Source organism: Staurois parvus, unplaced genomic scaffold (genome assembly GCF_062004578.1).
Source record: "Staurois parvus isolate SC_StPar_1 unplaced genomic scaffold, SC_StPar_1.0 ptg000159l, whole genome shotgun sequence".
Taxonomy (NCBI): domain Eukaryota; kingdom Metazoa; phylum Chordata; class Amphibia; order Anura; family Ranidae; genus Staurois; species Staurois parvus.
The window spans coordinates 1,461,602-1,485,841 of NW_028317955.1; the positions used below are offsets into that span (position 1 = coordinate 1,461,602).

The following is a 24,240-nucleotide window of genomic DNA, read 5'->3' on the forward strand; positions in this document are numbered from 1 at the left end:
ACACTACAATCTCCCATTCACAGTCACTCAACACTCACAATGATACTTCCCCCCCCCCCCCCTTTATTTTTATTTTTTTAATCAAATTTTTTTATCGAATTTTTTTTTTTTAATTCATTTTTAGTTTATTATTTATAACCTTTTGTTCATTATTTATATTTTATTCTGTTTTTTACTATTTTTTACAATGTAATTTACTCTTTATAATGTCATTTGCATGTATTATTACCAATATGTTTATCATCTTACCATGTTAACACCCATTGTCAATATACCCGCTAGCAACATGTATATATGTTAGAATTATTATGAAGCTCCTGTAGAGCCATAACCATATCCCACCTTGCAAACATGCTGTATTACCACTAAATATCTGCTCACTACTGATACATAATTGATGTGCCAGTGCTGCAAGGTAAACATTTTACCCCACTAATCTCCCAGAATATAATTTTTTTTTTTTATTCTTATTACCCCCATCAACTTTTTTCACATAGTTTCTTCGATTTTCAGCTGTTCAAAAATCTTTTATTAACGTCATTTTTCATTTCATTAATTTTTTTTTTTCTCTTTTTTTTAATTATTTTTTTCATAATTTTTTTATTTATTTATTTATTTTTTTCCATTTCATCATTTTTCTTTCGTCTTCTGTTTTCTTATTTATTACATCCTCTCTTTTTTCCATTTGGTTTCCTTTACCCCCCATTTAACATCCATGACTTTACACTATTCACCTGACAGCAATGGTAAATCACTGGTTAATTGGTCAATTGATCAATTAGACTCACGTTCCCTATATATTCACCCGTGTTCATCCACCTCCCCCTGCTTGAAAAAGGAGTGCACTTCCGCCTTCCACGGCCAGTGCATGCTCCGAAACGCATTGCAGTGCACCCTGGGATCTGACGTCATCACGGCCACACAGCCGCTACATTCCAGCGTGCGTTCCATCTGGCTCTGAGGGAGGACGTGCACGCCGGCCGGCCTCACCGCTGTTCCCCTCCAGCCACCACGCTGTTCCAGCCGAGAGCTGACCTCCCCACATCGCAGAGAGATGACGGCTCTTCACCCGGGTTACCACCCCACCGTTAACTATTGTTATCCACGGTTTTTATGCTTATCATTACTTCACACATGTGAGTGTTTCTACATTTAGACTTGAATTAAAAGACTTATTGCACTTAGAGGCGCTTCTCTCCTTTTTCTCTTTTGCTGATCACTGCAATTACTAGTATAAATAAAAATTTCCAGTTTATTTATACCATAGTTTGTAGGCGCCATAACGTTCACACAAACCAATCAATATACACTTACTGGGATTTTTTTTTTTTTTACCAAAGACGTAGCAGAATACATTTTGGCATAAATTCATGAAGAAATGTGGTTTTAATTTCTTTATTGGATATTTTTCTGTAACAAAGTAAAATATATTGGGTTTTTTTTCAAAATGCTCTATCTTTTTTCGGTTTATAACTTAAAAATGTAAAAACCTCAGTGGTGATCAAATGCCACTAAAAGAAAGCTGGAATATTAAGGTTTTGGAGTGACCAAGTCAAAGTCCAGACTTAAATCCCATTGAGATGCTGTGGCATGACCTTAAAAAGGCCTTTCATGCTGGAAAACCCTCCAAGGTGGCTGAATGAAAACAATTCTGCAAAGAAGAGTGGGCCAAAATCCCTCCACAGTGGTGTGAAAGGCTCATTGCCAATCATTGCAAATGCTTAACTGCAGTTGTTGCCACCAAGGGAGGCACAACCATTTATTAGGTTTAGGGGGCATTTACTTTTTCACATAGGGCCAGGCAGGTTTGGACAGATTGTTTTTCCCTTAATAAAATGAAAGCGTCACATCACTTAAAAACTGCACTTTGTACTTAGTCTGGTTTTCTTCATGTAATATTAAAATGTGTTTGACAGTCTGAATCATCTAAGTGAGACAAATATGCAAAAAAAAAAAAAACAGGAAGGGGGCAAATACTTATTTGACAGCACTGTTTGTGTGTGTATGAATTTTTACAGCATGTCTGAGCTTTCAGAAAGCAGAGAGCAGAGAGCTGAAGTTACAGTCTTCAGAGCTCATTGAGAGCTGATTGGAGGGAAGGGACACCCCCCCTCCCCCTTACACATCACACAGGAACAGAAATTAGGTTGTTCATCAAAGGCTGTGTGCTGGAGCTCCATCATGTGTCACCTTTTTTCTCTTGGGGTCATGAAAATCTGACAGGTGTGACTCAAACAGATAGCACAGGAACGAGGTAGCAGAGAAAAAGAACACTTAGGGCCAGTTTACAGCACAATAATGCACTCCGGATGCATTAAAGATACATTTTTGCTGACAGTTCACACCACACGCACTTTTCATGAAGTTTGCTGTTTCAGTACAGTTCTGTATAAAAAAATGCAGCATGTTCTACTTTTTTTTCTGCACTGGAAACCGACTGGAACTGACTGCACTGGTGTGAACTAGGGCCATTGGAGTACATGGAAAACACCGTGCATGCATTTTTTTGATGCAGCAAAAAAGGCTCAGGACTGCATCTAATGTGAACTAGACCGTAGCGCTCTGGATTGAGACACGCACACACTAAATCTGTTTGATGGTCAAAATCATTAAAGTGTGACAAACATGCAAAAAAAAAATAGGAAGGGGGCAAATATTTTCTTTTACAGCACTGTATAGATTTATTTCATATACAAATATTTCTAACACATCAAGAAAGTTGGGGCAGCATCCGCAACTACTGAGATGACACCAGACACAGGACAGTGGATTTTCAATTAGGATAAGCAGAATGATGGAATTGATAGAAGTAAATAAGGAGTATAGTATAATCAGAAGCAACCACTGGTGCATATATGATACAAAATGAAGCTAAAATAACCCAAAAGTCCATAAAAGTCTGTAATGGTCCATATACTTTAGTGGCAGCTCCTCAGTGACACTGACATAATAACAATAGGGAACATAAGGAAACAGCAAGGGTCTGCAAATGGAATTGCATTGAGAGGGAGGACAGTAAAGCCGGCCATAGATAGGATCGAAAACCAAGCGAAAATTCTTGTTGAACGTAGAATCGTTTGGTTTTCGCATTATTAGTGTGCCTGCTGCGAGATGCGATTTTCATGCAGCAATTGAAAGTGCCAGACCCAACATGCCGCAATTTATTTTAGAAAAATCAAACAAATGATGGCACACTTGTATGGGCTATTCTCATTTTTCAATCGACAGAATGTTCGGTTTTCGACTCATCTATGGCCGGCTTAAAGATTTCTTCACACCATACATGTGCGGTGGTATGCAGAAAAACCCAGTCAGTCAATGGATATGGTGTAAACAAGCCTTACAGCCCGAGTGCTACTAAGCAGGAAGCGCAGCCTGAGGATGGAATGGGCCGGTATGGCTTCCCCTTTGTAGCTGATCAGTGGTCTTTGGGGCTAAGATCTCAGTGTGGTCAGATATCACATTAAGATTGCTATGTCTTGGTGACCTAAGGGATGTCATGGGGACTTATAAAAGCCATGCACTGAGAATAGATATCCAGGGCTGAGGACTACCATATTGTCCAATTTTCAACATTCTTTTTCCTTTATATAGTAAAAAAAAAACAAAAAACAAAAACAGTGGATATTAAACATCACCAAAAGAAAGTTCAATTTCTAAAAAAAAAGGGTATATGAAATCCATTAGTATACAGCGTTACATGACCAGTTGTCATTCTATCTCAGCGTTGAAATCTGACCAATGTCCTCATAATGAAGGAATATTACAGCCTGGCACTCAACGGACTACACACTAAATGGCCAAAATGTCTTCTTCCCCTCCCCCCTCCCGCAGGCTAAGATCACATGACCATTAATTTCAGTTGGGAGCCAGCAGATCAGAACATGGCAGGTACAGGGCTAAAAATAGAACCTTGTCCTGGTGTATAACTTTGTGAATCCCATCCATAGACAGGAATAACATGATTTCATTGGGCGCTGGATACATAAAACATGAATAATACAGATGTAAGCTGAGCAAAGATGTCCCACATTTTGTTTACTTGAAAAAAAATGACCCAAAAAATGTGATCTACAAACACCACATAGGAAGCACAATGTTTTTTCCATATATGGTCATGTACCTTCCAAGCCAGGGTCATGTCACCTTGTTTCCATAGCTACCAGAACTCTGATGTCATCACCACTTAGCTCCGCCCCCTCAGCTTGCAGTCATTCCCTTTGTGTACGCTACCAGGAGTGGAAGCGATTTCTCTTTCTCTGTGCAGCTTTGTCATTTGTAATCATGAAGCGGCTATTTACGAGAAAGAGAGCAAATAATGTGAAGGACCTCCTGAAAACCAACAAGGAGGAGCCTTTTACATTACAAACAGTGGGACCCTTAACAGAGGACCACAGAACAGCATCACAGCCCCAAGATTCTGCCCCTAAAAGGGGGAGATTTAGGGCAGCTGGGAAAAGATTTTGGCAGTGTCTGGCTAGATGTTGCCCCTTTTCTCAGACAAAATTAGAAGAAGAAGACGCAGAAAGTAAGTACTAGTCTGTTGAGATATAATGCAGGGCACTGTAAGGGTATACAACATTTATCACCAATTACATATATATTGGGGTCACTATACATACACATAATGGGGTCACCGGGTAGAGAGTAGGGGAGAGTTAAGACCCCGTCAGGTACCTGGAGGTCCTGCCAGTAATAGCACTTGTCATTAGCAGCAGCATTTGTCAGCCTGCCCTCAGTTGAATTCAGGTGACAGTTGGGCTGCAGGGGTCAGGGGTCAGGTGTGCAGGAGGCATACATGGTCTATGGATAAATACAAAGTCAGTGTGAGCCCCTCCCCAGTGACAGGCTGTGTATACAGGACCCTTCAATAGCAATGAGACCTTACACTGCCCCCCCCCATGACATTCCCATTCACTAGGACCATTCCTATAGACAGTTGTGTCCTAGGATCTGTATGACCAGGCAGACTGGGGGCTGCAGGAGCAGACCATTCATTCCGCTTTGTCATATTTTTCTACACACACATTTCTAAATCGTTAGGAAAGTTGGGGTGTCATCCACAACTACGGACTCACAACCAAATACAACATAGTGTTACATTTATATTTAGTCAATGAAGATAAGCAGATTGATGGAATTGCATTGAGAGGGAGGAACAGCTTAGGGCTCATTTACACCACATGCATTGAACGTAGTATGAATGCATATACAAGAAAAACAATGCATTTCAATAAGCCTCGTTTACCCCATTGCACTGCATGTGCGTTTATGAAAAGTACAACATGCTGTATTGTAGGGGGGGTGTGTAGAAAAAACGTAGCTCAATGGATGTGATGTAAACAAGCCCTAGAGCACAAGAGTTACTTAGCAGAAAGCGCAGCCTGAGTATGGAATGGGCCAGTATGGATTCCCCATTGTAGCTGATCATTGCTCTTTGGCAGTAAGATCTCAATATGGTCAGATATCACATTAGGATTGCTATCTTTTGGTGGTCTGAAAGTGTAAGTACGGTTACTCAGCATTTCATAGCTGTCAGGCTCAGCTCACACGAGCTTTGTCAGCAGGTGTCAGACGGACCTTTGGGAAGCGTTTTTAAAGCTTCTCAAACGCTTATGAAAATTCTGCACATGGCAGCACATAGTGCTGTTCACACTGAAGCGTTAGCGTTGCGGCAAAACTGACGCTTCATGTGGAGTCAGGAGGAGTTGAAGCCTCCCATTCAAGTCTATGGTGGCGTTTGCGGAGCGGTTGCGAGGCAGTTGCGGAACGTTAACACCATTTAACTTCATTATAAGCGTTTGTGGTGCGGTTTTTACGCTTGGCAAATGTCTAACAGATTCAAAAAAGCGCATGGGGCGTTTGGGGAACGTTAAAAACGCTTCCCATACGCCTGTCTAACGCCTGTCCAAGGCTATAGGGGCGTTTGGCAAGAGTTAGAAAGAAAGTCAAGTGTGAACGAGCCCTTAGGGATGTTACGGGTTTTAGAAAGCCATGCACTGACAATAGATCCCCAGGGCTGAGAACCATATTGTCTAGGAATGGATAGAACTGCCATAAAGGACAACGTGTCACATAAGATTAGTGTCACAACAAAGATTCCCTTCCATATGTAAAAGAAAAAAAAGACATTTAAATGGCCGCAGTTACCTCATCTGTGATGTTTTTTTTTTTGTTATTTATCTACTTGTACATGTTCTGTTTACCTCTCATACTATGTTTGCTAAATTTATGCAAAATAATAAAGACATATATGCCTTTAAATGGCCGCAGTTTCACATAAATGATGTGGAAGTAGAAATAATACTTTTTTTCTCTGTCTCCAGGCAAAAATGAGATCCCATCCAACAAAGACACTGCGCAAATTCAGCAAGCTACATCGATGGAGGACAAGAAACCTCCCAATACTTCACATACCAGTGAGAGTAAGGAGGCTTCACTGGTCAAATCTACTTCACCTACCGACCAGTCCTACAAACTCAGCCTGGAAAGTTTCACCTTCCATAGAGTACTAGGACAGGGGAGCTTTGGAAAAGTAGTGTTGGCCTCTCATCCTGACATTAAGCAGAAGCTAGCAGTGAAAATGGTTAAAAAAAGACCATTACTTCGACAGGATCCCAGCTGCGTCATTACAGAGAGCTACATAATGGAAATGTGCAACAGATACTCATTTTTCGCACATCTCTACTGCTCCTTTCAAACAGAGACTCATCTCGTCTTTGCTATGGAGTTCCTGGGCGGAGGAGATCTTGAAAAATTCATAAGAGATTCAGCTCCACTTGATGAAGTAACCTTAAGATGTGTTACTGCCGAAATTCTCTGTGGACTGCAGCACCTTCATTCTCTTCAGATTGTCCACAGAGATCTAAAACCAGAGAACATTCTTCTGGATAACGCCGGGCACGTCAAGATTGCCGATTTCGGCCTGTCGGCAATGTTCGTCACGGAGAAAAACAGAGTCAAAAGTTGCGTGGGGACGCTATGTTACATGGCCCCTGAAGTCTATTATCAAAGGCCATACTATTACCCGGCTGACTATTTCTCATTTGGGATAATAGTATATGAGATGGCCTTAGGCGAGCATCCTTTTTATACTGGACAGGAGACTGAAGAGCAGTTGGTTACTTCCATGTACGCCACGGAACCCTATTTCCTACGGCACTTGAACTTTTATCTGCAAGATCTCTTACTCAGACTTTTACGTCATGACCAAGAGCAACGTGCGCACCTGGTGTGCAATCTCAGATCACACCCTTTCTTCAAGGGTATTGACTGGGAAGAGATAGAAGAAGGACCATCACTCGTACAAAGTACATTGGAACCTATTCTCAAGGAACCACTGCAGGAAATCATTGAAGTGGATACTTTTCTGTCCAAAGACCTGGAGATGCCAATTGACTCATTGCATCAGGAGTATTTTAAGGCCTTTGAATACATTAGTGAGAGAATGAAGGCGAGACAAGCCTGATCCTCACCACCACCACAACCAGAGGGCCATCCTTCAATGGGTGGTCAACTAAAAAGTTCACAACAGTGAACAAAAAATGTAAATTAGATATGATGATAGATAGATAGACAGACAGATAGATAGATAGGATAGATAGATAAGATAGATAGATAGATAGATAGATAGATAGATAGATAGATAGATAGATAGATAGATAGTGCGCTATCCTGCCACGGTGGAAATCACAGTGGTGACCCAGGATTCTCGACTATAGAGGTTGAGGGGCTCCAGGCAGTTGTAATTCAGAGGAAACTGGTTTATCAGTTTCCTCTTTGGCTTGTAAAGCCTGTTTTGGGACCTGTAGCCTGGAGATTTCAAAGAGATTTGGGAGGGATGAAATCTCCAATCCTGGGCCCATGTTTTGAGAGCAGCCAGCACGCTGATTGCACAGGTGTGTGCAGGCTTTTTTGTGGAGTCCAGGCCATGATTCTGGGCTCCACCCCAGCAGACAGGAGGGCTCCACCCTGGCACACAGGAGGGCTCTGCCTTGGAGTCAGGTGGGCTTCACCTAGTAGAGGTGGAAGCCAGACAAGCTGTGTGCTATTGGCGAGCTGTGTGCGGGAAAGCCATTTCGGATAGAGTCTGCAGGAGACAGACGGAAATCGATGTACAAGCCAGATGGCTGAATATTGTTTCATTTGTTTGATGGTGGATGCCCCTGCGTGGGAAAGATTTATGGAATAGATAATATTGATAGATAGATGGGCGGCACAGTGGCTTAGTGGTTAGCACTTCTGCCTTGCAGTAATTGGGTCATGGGTTCGATTTCCAACCATGGCGCCTACTGCATGGATTTAGCATTTTCTCCCTGTGTTCGCGTGGGTTTCCTCCGGGTACTCCGGTTTCCTCCCACACTCCAAAGACATGCTGGTAGGTTCATTGGCTCCTGTCTTAATTGTCCTAGTTTCATCCCTGGCCATGTGGGATCTCAGGCATGGTAGGGGTTGGATTAAGACATGGCAACCTACCCTGTAAAATAATTGCTAAGAAAATTCATGGAAAAGGTCGCTTACAAGTGACGGTCCATGCAATTGCCAAGGGTCGGATACGACTGAATGCATAGATAGATAGATAGATAGATAGATAGATAGAGATTAAGGTAGGAACTGGCCAGAGAGGGATTACTTTGACGTAGTTGGCCGGCTTAAACATGCATTGAAATGTATGTGAACGAAAAATCCCTGTTTCTATGGAAAGTTTGCTAGAAGGAGGTATATAGCAATGTAATAAGTATAAATCAGCACACACACATATATAAAATCCTCAGAAATCCCTTAAAGTCATATCAATATCCTTCCCCTGAAGTACTAATAAAACATATATTCATTTACTTAAACCCAAAAACCCACAATTATAGTGAAAAAATCAAGACCCAAAGAGTTTACCCAAAAATAAAAAATATCAAATATATATAAAAGAACAAAAATAAAATAAAGTCCCAATATGCAAAGTGTCCAAATAATGTGTCCAAACAAAGATCAATTTCTTGATAGGAAGACGCTTCCTACTCCACTGAAGAAGATGCAAATCAATCACAGGTGCTCTTCAAATACCTCAAAAAACAAAATCTCAACATAGTATATTACCTTTTAAATCCCAGAACTAAAGTGCCACACGTGTATCATGCAAAAAAAAAACACTCCAGTGTCACAGCACTCATGTGAAGAAAAAAAAAAAAAAATTTTAAATATCACTGCAAACTATATATAAAGTGCATAATTACCCTAAAACAAACAAATTCCAGCTTGTAATCAACCACATATGTACAGAGTGTCCTTAGATTGGTATCCTCTTGTCCCTCAGGACCTCACAAACAGACCAGGAATCATTATGTGAATTATAATCATATATAAAATTTATTGTAGCCACTTACATATAAAAACGATAAGATCAGCAAGACATCATCAAACTCCTCATGCCCAGTATACGATCCCCTTTCCGTGTGTAGAGGGTCTCCCGATCACCAGGTAATTCCCCCTTGCTACTCCTATCCAGCACTATCACTTTGTAGCTCTGGGGGACACCTGAAGTGCACCGTTTCCGTGTTGGAGGTCTGGAGAGTAACGGTGCACTTCAGGTGTCCCCCAGAGCTACAAAGTGATAGTGCTGGATAGGAGTAGCAAGGGGGAATTACCTGGTGATCGGGAGACCCTCTACACACGGAAAGGGGATCGTATACTGGGCATGAGGAGTTTGATGATGTCTTGCTGATCTTATCGTTTTTATATGTAAGTGGCTACAATAAATTTTATATATGATTATAATTCACATAATGATTCCTGGTCTGTTTGTGAGGTCCTGAGGGACAAGAGGATACCAATCTAAGGACACTCTGTACATATGTGGTTGATTACAAGCTGGAATCTGTTTGTTTTAGGGTAATTATGCACTTTATCTATAGTTTGCAGTGATATTTAAATTTTTTTTTTTTTTTTTTCTTCACATGAGTGAAAAAATCCCTGTTTATATGGGAAGTTTGCTAGAAGGGGGTATATAGCAATGTGTAGATGGTTTAACAGAATTTTTAGTGGTCACACCCATCACAGGTTGCCTGCAAAAATCTATGGGGGGGTGTAGACAAGACCAGTCACCCTGCACAAGGGCCCCAGCCCTGGTTCACACAAGAACACTGCTGTGGGTGGCAATAGATTCCTAACGACACTCCAAACACACATCACAAATACAGTGTGTTTGCCTGCACCAAAATGCATGGTACCGCAGAGCCATGTTTTTTATTATTATAATACAGGATTTATATAGCGCCAACAGCTTACGCAGCGCTTTACAACATAAGGGCAGACTGTACAATTCCAATACAAATGAATACAGAAGGACTGAGAGGGCCCGGCTCGTTGGAGCTTACAACCATGTGATCCAGTTTCAGTGCGTTTTTAAATTGCATCGCACTGAACTGCACAGGGACACACAGCGCGTTACTGTGCAATGCCGGTGTCAACCTGCACTAAGTCTGTACACAGTTTGGCTCCCCAGTCCCCTGACTCCAGGCTCAGTTCTTTGTGGATCAATTTCACCTGATGGGATGGACTGCCTGTTCTCATACACTCTTTCATGCCTGGACAGACTCTCTGCCACCTAGTGCATGCAACTCTGGTGTTTAAGTGAGGGTGGAGGGCACAGGTGCACCATCCAGTCCCACTGCTGGCAGACTGGAAAAGTCTATGGGAAACTGACAGCTGGTGGAAGGTGCACCCAATCCTACGAACATTTAGGGGACTATACACCCAGAGACGAATGCCCAGAAAGCCAGCAATCTGCATTGCGATCATTCGTCCCTGGGTGCATACTGCCCTAAATGTTAGTAGCTCTAGGTGCATTATCCTGTCCAGCTGCAGCCGCAAGGTTTCACAAGCTGCAACTGAAAGGCGTCTCTCTGTCACTTGGCGTGATGAAGGTCCCTTGCAGGTTCCAAAATGTTGCATTGCTCATGTAACACGCCTAAACAACACAAATAAAGGCAGTTCTACTGAAGCAGATAGCGCTGCGCTAGCCGTTATCTCTGTTCGCTGTGGCCACATCCACCCAATGCTGCAACACCCCACAATTGCGTTCCGCTATGTAGTGAGTGCAAAGAAGTAAATAAGCAGCTAGCACAAAGTGGCAAACCCTCTTCTTCCACTACATAAACATAGAAATAAAGGTGCAGCGCTAATAAACAGGAAACAAATATGTGAATACAGCGCACTGAGGAGCCTGGAAGCGGTCGGAGCTCACAGAGCTCCAACAGGGTCAGTCCAGCGCTGTGACCTACCCGCAGGTTGCTCTGTGAGCTCCGCCCACTTCCAGGCTCCTCAGTGCACTGTATTCGATAACGCCTTGGCTCCTCCCACAGTCCAGAGCTTTTGACAGAGAAGGAGAGTGCTGTAGCCCCACACCATTCTCAGCCCCCTCCCTCTGTCCATCCACCGGTGGCCCAGACATTACCCCAAACATTCATCAACTGCAAACTTTAATGGGCTGTAATGCACCTCAACAGCAGGATTTTGGCAGCAGGTGTCAGCCAATGATTCGTGGCTGACACCTGCTGATCTGCTGTGTCCAATCACAGCCCAGAGCCCTGTGTTAGCAAAAACACAGGCTTCTGTACAGAGGGAATGATCTGTCTGTTTCTTCTCCCTGCAAAGCAAGAAGAAGGAACAGATTTTAGTAAAAACATTTTTAGTTTTCAGTAAATTCATAAGCACACACTTAACCCTTTGATTACCCCAGAATGTTAGCCCCTTCCCAGTAAACGTCATTCGCACAGTGACAGTGTAAAGTACTATTATTGATCTTTCTAATAGTGTCACTGGTGATGTCAGTGTCAGTTGGTATCAGATTGCCTACAGCACTATCACAGTCCCACTTCAAGACGCTGATCACTGCAATGATTCAGAAAAAATGAGGAAGGGTTGTAGCAGCGCAAACACTGCAAAGTCCTGGGAAATGGTAGTATGGGGTGATGGTGGTATTAGTGGCTACTGTATGAAGAGCGTAAGATTCCGTGTGGCACTGAGGGCAAGGCTTCCAAATAAGCTGTAGCAACTTCTGTAGATGAGAAAAAGCAGAGAAGCGCCTCTAAGTGCAATAAGTCTTTTAATTCAAGTCTAAATGTAGAAACACTCACATGTGTGAAGTAATCATAAGCATAAAAACCAAAGCATATACCAAATTAACTAAAGACCCACTACCCGAATTCAAACAGGACGCACTACTACTAACGAACACAGCCTTACTTGATGGTGTCATCACCAAGCAGGAAGCCTCTTTTCTATCTAAAGACTTCTACAACACCCCGTATTTTTACTTTCTGCCCAAAGTACACAAAAATCCAAATAATCCACCAGGAAGACCAATCGTAGCGGCCACAGGGAGCATTACTAGCGGTTTCTCCCAATATATCGACCACTTCCTACAACCCCTTGCACAGGCTCAACACTCATATATCCGGGACAGCGGACACTTGCTAGAATTACTCCAAACATACTCCTGGGAACCCGACTATTGTTGGGTCTCGTTAGATGTCTGCTCCCTATACACCTCGATACCCCATGATGTAGGCATCACCGCCATCCAGCACTATCTATCCTTGGATCCATCACTCAACCCCAAACAATCTTCCTTTATAGTAGACGCCACCTCATTTTGCCTCAAACACAATTACTTCACATTCAACCACGATTTCTACTTACAAACTCAAGGTACAGCCATGGGAGCCAACTTTGCACCCTCATATGCAAACTTGACTATGAGTTTCTGGGAGGACAAACACATATGGCACAATAACCCCTTTGCAGCCCACATCATCTTTTACGGCCGTTACATAGATGACATTATCGTCATCTGGGATGGACCAATATCACACGTAGACCAGTTCGTAACCCATTGCAATTCAAATCCTTTTGTCCTTCACCTCCACTCACCACAAACATACTCTTGTATTCCTAGATCTCGAATTATACCATGACAATCTCCAAATATTAACAAAAAACCACTTCAAACCGGTATCTGGAAACTCATACCTCCACTTCAACAGCTGCCACCACCCCAAATGGATCCAAAATATACCTAAAGGACAATTCTGTCGTCTCAGACAAAACTGCACCACAGATTCCGATTACAATCTCCAGAGCGACATCCTAATAAAGAAATTCCTAGACAAAGGTTACCCACACAAGCTAGTAGATGAGGCCCACTCCTTCTACCGCAAGGGTAGACCCCAAACACACAATAGCACAGAGCCTCCCAACCAGGTCAGATTTATAACCAAATTCCACAACAACTTTCACAAAATGGAGTCTATCATCAATAGACATTGGCCAATACTACTACAGGATCCACATTTAATAGACATTTTAGATAAAAAACCAAAATACACCTACCGCAAAGCCATCAACCTTAAAAACAAGATTGCCCCCAGCAAATACAACCCACCCACCAACACACCCAACACAATCTGCCTCATACCCATTGTCGGCATGTATAGATGCAACAAAGCGCTATGCAAAACTTGCCGATTCGCTAAACACGGACAAAAAAACTTCACCACAAAAGGAAAAACCTATTCATTCAAAGAATTTTACAACTGCTCCACTGATCATGTGATCTACTGTATATCCTGCCCTTGCGGCCTCCTATATGTGGGACGCACCATCAGACCCCTCCGCGCAAGGTTTGGCGAGCACAGACGTCTTATTGAAGATGGTAAAGACAAACATAGCGTCCCCCGCCACTTCCTTGAATATCACCAAAAATCCACTGATGGCCTACAAGTATGGGTCTTAGAATCCATACACAACAATCTCTCTGAGTCTGATCGTTTCAAAAAACTCTGTTCACAAGAAACTTATTGGATATTTACATTAGATACATTGTCTCCAGGTGGACTCAACGAGGAATTAGACATTAACACTATACTATAAACACTACAATCTCCCATTCACAGTCACTCAACACTCACAATGATACTTTCCCCCCCCCCCCTTTATTTTTATTTTTTTAATCAAATTTTTTTATCGAATTTTTTTTTTTTAATTCATTTTTAGTTTATTATTTATAACCTTTTGTTCATTATTTATATTTTATTCTGTTTTTTACTATTTTTTACAATGTAATTTACTCTTTATAATGTCATTTGCATGTATTATTACCAATATGTTTATCATCTTACCATGTTAACACCCATTGTCAATATACCCGCTAGCAACATGTATATATGTTAGAATTATTATGAAGCTCCTGTAGAGCCATAACCATATCCCACCTTGCAAAAATGCTGTATTACCACTAAATATCTGCTCACTACTGATACATAATTGATGTGCCAGTGCTGCAAGGTAAACATTTTACCCCACTAATCTCCCAGAATATAATTTTTTTTTTTTATTCTTATTACCCCCATCAACTTTTTTCACATAGTTTCTTCGATTTTCAGCTGTTCAAAAATCTTTTATTAACGTCATTTTTCATTTCATTAATTTTTTTTTTTCTCTTTTTTTTAATTATTTTTTTCATAATTTTTTTATTTATTTATTTATTTTTTTCCATTTCATCATTTTTCTTTCGTCTTCTGTTTTCTTATTTATTACATCCTCTCTTTTTTCCATTTGGTTTCCTTTACCCCCCATTTAACATCCATGACTTTACACTATTCACCTGACAGCAATGGTAAATCACTGGTTAATTGGTCAATTGATCAATTAGACTCACGTTCCCTATATATTCACCCGTGTTCATCCACCTCCCCCTGCTTGAAAAAGGAGTGCACTTCCGCCTTCCACGGCCAGTGCATGCTCCGAAACGCATTGCAGTGCACCCTGGGATCTGACGTCATCACGGCCACACAGCCGCTACATTCCAGCGTGCGTTCCATCTGGCTCTGAGGGAGGACGTGCACGCCGGCCGGCCTCACCGCTGTTCCCCTCCAGCCACCACGCTGTTCCAGCCGAGAGCTGACCTCCCCACATCGCAGAGAGATGACGGCTCTTCACCCGGGTTACCACCCCACCGTTAACTATTGTTATCCACGGTTTTTATGCTTATCATTACTTCACACATGTGAGTGTTTCTACATTTAGACTTGAATTAAAAGACTTATTGCACTTAGAGGCGCTTCTCTCCTTTTTCTCTTTTGCTGATCACTGCAATTACTAGTATAAATAAAAATTTCCAGTTTATTTATACCATAGTTTGTAGGCGCCATAACGTTCACACAAACCAATCAATATACACTTACTGGGATTTTTTTTTTTTTTACCAAAGACGTAGCAGAATACATTTTGGCATAAATTCATGAAGAAATGTGGTTTTAATTTCTTTATTGGATATTTTTCTGTAACAAAGTAAAATATATTGGGTTTTTTTTCAAAATGCTCTATCTTTTTTCGGTTTATAACTTAAAAATGTAAAAACCTCAGTGGTGATCAAATGCCACTAAAAGAAAGCTGGAATATTAAGGTTTTGGAGTGACCAAGTCAAAGTCCAGACTTAAATCCCATTGAGATGCTGTGGCATGACCTTAAAAAGGCCTTTCATGCTGGAAAACCCTCCAAGGTGGCTGAATGAAAACAATTCTGCAAAGAAGAGTGGGCCAAAATCCCTCCACAGTGGTGTGAAAGGCTCATTGCCAATCATTGCAAATGCTTAACTGCAGTTGTTGCCACCAAGGGAGGCACAACCATTTATTAGGTTTAGGGGGCATTTACTTTTTCACATAGGGCCAGGCAGGTTTGGACAGATTGTTTTTCCCTTAATAAAATGAAAGCGTCACATCACTTAAAAACTGCACTTTGTACTTAGTCTGGTTTTCTTCATGTAATATTAAAATGTGTTTGACAGTCTGAATCATCTAAGTGAGACAAATATGCAAAAAAAAAAAAAACAGGAAGGGGGCAAATACTTATTTGACAGCACTGTTTGTGTGTGTATGAATTTTTACAGCATGTCTGAGCTTTCAGAAAGCAGAGAGCAGAGAGCTGAAGTTACAGTCTTCAGAGCTCATTGAGAGCTGATTGGAGGGAAGGGACACCCCCCCTCCCCCTTACACATCACACAGGAACAGAAATTAGGTTGTTCATCAAAGGCTGTGTGCTGGAGCTCCATCATGTGTCACCTTTTTTCTCTTGGGGTCATGAAAATCTGACAGGTGTGACTCAAACAGATAGCACAGGAACGAGGTAGCAGAGAAAAAGAACACTTAGGGCCAGTTTACAGCACAATAATGCACTCCGGATGCATTAAAGATACATTTTTGCTGACAGTTCACACCACACGCAGTTTTCATGAAGTTTGCTGTTTCAGTACAGTTCTGTATAAAAAAATGCAGCATGTTCTACTTTTTTTTCTGCACTGGAAACCGACTGGAACTGACTGCACTGGTGTGAACTAGGGCCATTGGAGTACATGGAAAACACCGTGCATGCATTTTTTTGATGCAGCAAAAAAGGCTCAGGACTGCATCTAATGTGAACTAGACCGTAGCGCTCTGGATTGAGACACGCACACACTAAATCTGTTTGATGGTCAAAATCATTAAAGTGTGACAAACATGCAAAAAAAAAATAGGAAGGGGGCAAATATTTTCTTTTACAGCACTGTATAGATTTATTTCATATACAAATATTTCTAACACATCAAGAAAGTTGGGGCAGCATCCGCAACTACTGAGATGACACCAGACACAGGACAGTGGATTTTCAATTAGGATAAGCAGAATGATGGAATTGATAGAAGTAAATAAGGAGTATAGTATAATCAGAAGCAACCACTGGTGCATATATGATACAAAATGAAGCTAAAATAACCCAAAAGTCCATAAAAGTCTGTAATGGTCCATATACTTTAGTGGCAGCTCCTCAGTGACACTGACATAATAACAATAGGGAACATAAGGAAACAGCAAGGGTCTGCAAATGGAATTGCATTGAGAGGGAGGACAGTAAAGCCGGCCATAGATAGGATCGAAAACCAAGCGAAAATTCTTGTTGAACGTAGAATCGTTTGGTTTTCGCATTATTAGTGTGCCTGCTGCGAGATGCGATTTTCATGCAGCAATTGAAAGTGCCAGACCCAACATGCCGCAATTTATTTTAGAAAAATCAAACAAATGATGGCACACTTGTATGGGCTATTCTCATTTTTCAATCGACAGAATGTTCGGTTTTCGACTCATCTATGGCCGGCTTAAAGATTTCTTCACACCATACATGTGCGGTGGTATGCAGAAAAACCCAGTCAGTCAATGGATATGGTGTAAACAAGCCTTACAGCCCGAGTGCTACTAAGCAGGAAGCGCAGCCTGAGGATGGAATGGGCCGGTATGGCTTCCCCTTTGTAGCTGATCAGTGGTCTTTGGGGCTAAGATCTCAGTGTGGTCAGATATCACATTAAGATTGCTATGTCTTGGTGACCTAAGGGATGTCATGGGGACTTATAAAAGCCATGCACTGAGAATAGATATCCAGGGCTGAGGACTACCATATTGTCCAATTTTCAACATTCTTTTTCCTTTATATAGTAAAAAAAAAACAAAAAACAAAAACAGTGGATATTAAACATCACCAAAAGAAAGTTCAATTTCTAAAAAAAAAGGGTATATGAAATCCATTAGTATACAGCGTTACATGACCAGTTGTCATTCTATCTCAGCGTTGAAATCTGACCAATGTCCTCATAATGAAGGAATATTACAGCCTGGCACTCAACGGACTACACACTAAATGGCCAAAATGTCTTCTTCCCCTCCCCCCTCCCGCAGGCTAAGATCACATGACCATTAATTTCAGTTGGGAGCCAGCAGATCAGAACATGGCAGGTACAGGGCTAAAAATAGAACCTTGTCCTGGTGTATAACTTTGTGAATCCCATCCATAGACAGGAATAACATGATTTCATTGGGCGCTGGATACATAAAACATGAATAATACAGATGTAAGCTGAGCAAAGATGTCCCACATTTTGTTTACTTGAAAAAAAATGACCCAAAAAATGTGATCTACAAACACCACATAGGAAGCACAATGTTTTTTCCATATATGGTCATGTACCTTCCAAGCCAGGGTCATGTCACCTTGTTTCCATAGCTACCAGAACTCTGATGTCATCACCACTTAGCTCCGCCCCCTCAGCTTGCAGTCATTCCCTTTGTGTACGCTACCAGGAGTGGAAGCGATTTCTCTTTCTCTGTGCAGCTTTGTCATTTGTAATCATGAAGCGGCTATTTACGAGAAAGAGAGCAAATAATGTGAAGGACCTCCTGAAAACCAACAAGGAGGAGCCTTTTACATTACAAACAGTGGGACCCTTAACAGAGGACCACAGAACAGCATCACAGCCCCAAGATTCTGCCCCTAAAAGGGGGAGATTTAGGGCAGCTGGGAAAAGATTTTGGCAGTGTCTGGCTAGATGTTGCCCCTTTTCTCAGACAAAATTAGAAGAAGAAGACGCAGAAAGTAAGTACTAGTCTGTTGAGATATAATGCAGGGCACTGTAAGGGTATACAACATTTATCACCAATTACATATATATTGGGGTCACTATACATACACATAATGGGGTCACCGGGTAGAGAGTAGGGGAGAGTTAAGACCCCGTCAGGTACCTGGAGGTCCTGCCAGTAATAGCACTTGTCATTAGCAGCAGCATTTGTCAGCCTGCCCTCAGTTGAATTCAGGTGACAGTTGGGCTGCAGGGGTCAGGGGTCAGGTGTGCAGGAGGCATACATGGTCTATGGATAAATACAAAGTCAGTGTGAGCCCCTCCCCAGTGACAGGCTGTGTATACAGGACCCTTCAATAGCAATGAGACCTTACACTGCCCCCCCCCATGACATTCCCATTCACTAGGACCATTCCTATAGACAGTTGTGTCCTAGGATCTGTATGACCAGGCAGACTGGGGGCTGCAGGAGCAGACCATTCATTCCGCTTTGTCATATTTTTCTACACACACATTTCTAAATCGTTAGGAAAGTTGGGGTGTCATCCACAACTACGGACTCACAACCAAATACAACATAGTGTTACATTTATATTTAGTCAATGAAGATAAGCAGATTGATGGAATTGCATTGAGAGGGAGGAACAGCTTAGGGCTCATTTACACCACATGCATTGAACGTAGTATGAATGCATATACAAGAAAAACAATGCATTTCAATAAGCCTCGTTTACCCCATTGCACTGCATGTGCGTTTATGAAAAGTACAACATGCTGTATTGTAGGGGGGGTGTGTAGAAAAAACGTAGCTCAATGGATGTGATGTAAACAAGCCCTAGAGCACAAGAGTTACTTAGCAGAAAGCGCAGCCTGAGTATGGAATGGGCCAGTATGGATTCCCCATTGTAGCTGATCATTGCTCTTTGGCAGTAAGATCTCAATATGGTCAGATATCACATTAGGATTGCTATCTTTTGGTGGTCTGAAAGTGTAAGTACGGTTACTCAGCATTTCATAGCTGTCAGGCTCAGCTCACACGAGCTTTGTCAGCAGGTGTCAGACGGACCTTTGGGAAGCGTTTTTAAAGCTTCTCAAACGCTTATGAAAATTCTGCACATGGCAGCACATAGTGCTGTTCACACTGAAGCGTTAGCGTTGCGGCAAAACTGACGCTTCATGTGGAGTCAGGAGGAGTTGAAGCCTCCCATTCAAGTCTATGGTGGCGTTTGCGGAGCGGTTGCGAGGCAGTTGCGGAACGTTAACACCATTTAACTTCATTATAAGCGTTTGTGGTGCGGTTTTTACGCTTGGCAAATGTCTAACAGATTCAAAAAAGCGCATGGGGCGTTTGGGGAACGTTAAAAACGCTTCCCATACGCCTGTCTAACGCCTGTCCAAGGCTATAGGGGCGTTTGGCAAGAGTTAGAAAGAAAGTCAAGTGTGAACGAGCCCTTAGGGATGTTACGGGTTTTAGAAAGCCATGCACTGACAATAGATCCCCAGGGCTGAGAACCATATTGTCTAGGAATGGATAGAACTGCCATAAAGGACAACGTGTCACATAAGATTAGTGTCACAACAAAGATTCCCTTCCATATGTAAAAGAAAAAAAAGACATTTAAATGGCCGCAGTTACCTCATCTGTGATGTTTTTTTTTTTGTTATTTATCTACTTGTACATGTTCTGTTTACCTCTCATACTATGTTTGCTAAATTTATGCAAAATAATAAAGACATATATGCCTTTAAATGGCCGCAGTTTCACATAAATGATGTGGAAGTAGAAATAATACTTTTTTTCTCTGTCTCCAGGCAAAAATGAGATCCCATCCAACAAAGACACTGCGCAAATTCAGCAAGCTACATCGATGGAGGACAAGAAACCTCCCAATACTTCACATACCAGTGAGAGTAAGGAGGCTTCACTGGTCAAATCTACTTCACCTACCGACCAGTCCTACAAACTCAGCCTGGAAAGTTTCACCTTCCATAGAGTACTAGGACAGGGGAGCTTTGGAAAAGTAGTGTTGGCCTCTCATCCTGACATTAAGCAGAAGCTAGCAGTGAAAATGGTTAAAAAAAGACCATTACTTCGACAGGATCCCAGCTGCGTCATTACAGAGAGCTACATAATGGAAATGTGCAACAGATACTCATTTTTCGCACATCTCTACTGCTCCTTTCAAACAGAGACTCATCTCGTCTTTGCTATGGAGTTCCTGGGCGGAGGAGATCTTGAAAAATTCATAAGAGATTCAGCTCCACTTGATGAAGTAACCTTAAGATGTGTTACTGCCGAAATTCTCTGTGGACTGCAGCACCTTCATTCTCTTCAGATTGTCCACAGAGATCTAAAACCAGAGAACATTCTTCTGGATAACGCCGGGCACGTCAAGATTGCCGATTTCGGCCTGTCGGCAATGTTCGTCACGGAGAAAAACAGAGTCAAAAGTTGCGTGGGGACGCTATGTTACATGGCCCCTGAAGTCTATTATCAAAGGCCATACTATTACCCGGCTGACTATTTCTCATTTGGGATAATAGTATATGAGATGGCCTTAGGCGAGCATCCTTTTTATACTGGACAGGAGACTGAAGAGCAGTTGGTTACTTCCATGTACGCCACGGAACCCTATTTCCTACGGCACTTGAACTTTTATCTGCAAGATCTCTTACTCAGACTTTTACGTCATGACCAAGAGCAACGTGCGCACCTGGTGTGCAATCTCAGATCACACCCTTTCTTCAAGGGTATTGACTGGGAAGAGATAGAAGAAGGACCATCACTCGTACAAAGTACATTGGAACCTATTCTCAAGGAACCACTGCAGGAAATCATTGAAGTGGATACTTTTCTGTCCAAAGACCTGGAGATGCCAATTGACTCATTGCATCAGGAGTATTTTAAGGCCTTTGAATACATTAGTGAGAGAATGAAGGCGAGACAAGCCTGATCCTCACCACCACCACAACCAGAGGGCCATCCTTCAATGGGTGGTCAACTAAAAAGTTCACAACAGTGAACAAAAAATGTAAATTAGATATGATGATAGATAGATAGACAGACAGATAGATAGATAGGATAGATAGATAAGATAGATAGATAGATAGATAGATAGATAGATAGATAGATAGATAGTGCGCTATCCTGCCACGGTGGAAATCACAGTGGTGACCCAGGATTCTCGACTATAGAGGTTGAGGGGCTCCAGGCAGTTGTAATTCAGAGGAAACTGGTTTATCAGTTTCCTCTTTGGCTTGTAAAGCCTGTTTTGGGACCTGTAGCCTGGAGATTTCAAAGAGATTTGGGAGGGATGAAATCTCCAATCCTGGGCCCATGTTTTGAGAGCAGCCAGCACGCTGATTGCACAGGTGTGTGCAGGCTTTTTTGTGGAGTCCAGGCCATGATTCTGGGCTCCACCCCAGCAGACAGGAGGGCTCCACCCTGGCACACAGGAGGGCTCTGCCTTGGAGTCAGGTGGGCTTCACCTAGTAGAGGTGGAAGCCAGACAAGCTGTGTGCTATTGGCGAGCTGTGTGCGGGAAAGCCATTTCGGATAGAGTCTGCAGGAGACAGACGGAAATCGATGTACAAGCCAGATGGCTGAATATTGTTTCATTTGTTTGATGGTGGATGCCCCTGCGTGGGAAAGATTTATGGAATAGATAATATTGATAGATAGATGGGCGGCACAGTGGCTTAGTGGTTAGCACTTCTGCCTTGCAGTAATTGGGTCATGGGTTCGATTTCCAACCATGGCGCCTACTGCATGGATTTAGCATTTTCTCCCTGTGTTCGCGTGGGTTTCCTCCGGGTACTCCGGTTTCCTCCCACACTCCAAAGACATGCTGGTAGGTTCATTGGCTCCTGTCTTAATTGTCCTAGTTTCATCCCTGGCCATGTGGGATCTCAGGCATGGTAGGGGTTGGATTAAGACATGGCAACCTACCCTGTAAAATAATTGCTAAGAAAATTCATGGAAAAGGTCGCTTACAAGTGACGGTCCATGCAATTGCCAAGGGTCGGATACGACTGAATGCATAGATAGATAGATAGATAGATAGATAGATAGATAGAGATTAAGGTAGGAACTGGCCAGAGAGGGATTACTTTGACGTAGTTGGCCGGCTTAAACATGCATTGAAATGTATGTGAACGAAAAATCCCTGTTTCTATGGAAAGTTTGCTAGAAGGAGGTATATAGCAATGTAATAAGTATAAATCAGCACACACACATATATAAAATCCTCAGAAATCCCTTAAAGTCATATCAATATCCTTCCCCTGAAGTACTAATAAAACATATATTCATTTACTTAAACCCAAAAACCCACAATTATAGTGAAAAAATCAAGACCCAAAGAGTTTACCCAAAAATAAAAAATATCAAATATATATAAAAGAACAAAAATAAAATAAAGTCCCAATATGCAAAGTGTCCAAATAATGTGTCCAAACAAAGATCAATTTCTTGATAGGAAGACGCTTCCTACTCCACTGAAGAAGATGCAAATCAATCACAGGTGCTCTTCAAATACCTCAAAAAACAAAATCTCAACATAGTATATTACCTTTTAAATCCCAGAACTAAAGTGCCACACGTGTATCATGCAAAAAAAAAACACTCCAGTGTCACAGCACTCATGTGAAGAAAAAAAAAAAAAAATTTTAAATATCACTGCAAACTATATATAAAGTGCATAATTACCCTAAAACAAACAAATTCCAGCTTGTAATCAACCACATATGTACAGAGTGTCCTTAGATTGGTATCCTCTTGTCCCTCAGGACCTCACAAACAGACCAGGAATCATTATGTGAATTATAATCATATATAAAATTTATTGTAGCCACTTACATATAAAAACGATAAGATCAGCAAGACATCATCAAACTCCTCATGCCCAGTATACGATCCCCTTTCCGTGTGTAGAGGGTCTCCCGATCACCAGGTAATTCCCCCTTGCTACTCCTATCCAGCACTATCACTTTGTAGCTCTGGGGGACACCTGAAGTGCACCGTTTCCGTGTTGGAGGTCTGGAGAGTAACGGTGCACTTCAGGTGTCCCCCAGAGCTACAAAGTGATAGTGCTGGATAGGAGTAGCAAGGGGGAATTACCTGGTGATCGGGAGACCCTCTACACACGGAAAGGGGATCGTATACTGGGCATGAGGAGTTTGATGATGTCTTGCTGATCTTATCGTTTTTATATGTAAGTGGCTACAATAAATTTTATATATGATTATAATTCACATAATGATTCCTGGTCTGTTTGTGAGGTCCTGAGGGACAAGAGGATACCAATCTAAGGACACTCTGTACATATGTGGTTGATTACAAGCTGGAATCTGTTTGTTTTAGGGTAATTATGCACTTTATCTATAGTTTGCAGTGATATTTAAATTTTTTTTTTTTTTTTTTCTTCACATGAGTGAAAAAATCCCTGTTTATATGGGAAGTTTGCTAGAAGGGGGTATATAGCAATGTGTAGATGGTTTAACAGAATTTTTAGTGGTCACACCCATCACAGGTTGCCTGCAAAAATCTATGGGGGGGTGTAGACAAGACCAGTCACCCTGCACAAGGGCCCCAGCCCTGGTTCACACAAGAACACTGCTGTGGGTGGCAATAGATTCCTAACGACACTCCAAACACACATCACAAATACAGTGTGTTTGCCTGCACCAAAATGCATGGTACCGCAGAGCCATGTTTTTTATTATTATAATACAGGATTTATATAGCGCCAACAGCTTACGCAGCGCTTTACAACATAAGGGCAGACTGTACAATTCCAATA

At 41.9% G+C, this 24,240-nt stretch overlaps 2 protein-coding genes and 1 long non-coding RNA gene across 4 annotated transcripts in view; 2 read left to right on the forward strand and 1 right to left on the reverse strand.

The window, feature by feature from the left end:
• Positions 1 to 24,240, reverse strand: part of LOC149463088 (uncharacterized) — a 547,928-nt gene that overhangs the window by 186,288 nt on the left and 337,400 nt on the right. The window lies entirely within an intron of this gene.
• Positions 6,725 to 7,468, forward strand: LOC149463098 (protein kinase C delta type-like). The gene has a single exon (XM_089675898.1). It carries the CDS (start codon positions 6,725 to 6,727, stop codon positions 7,466 to 7,468), a length of 744 nt encoding a protein of 247 aa, XP_089532024.1.
• Positions 20,650 to 21,393, forward strand: LOC149463099 (protein kinase C delta type-like). Its single transcript, XM_089675899.1, has one exon. The coding sequence runs from the start codon at positions 20,650 to 20,652 to the stop codon at positions 21,391 to 21,393; it is 744 nt and encodes a 247-aa protein (XP_089532025.1).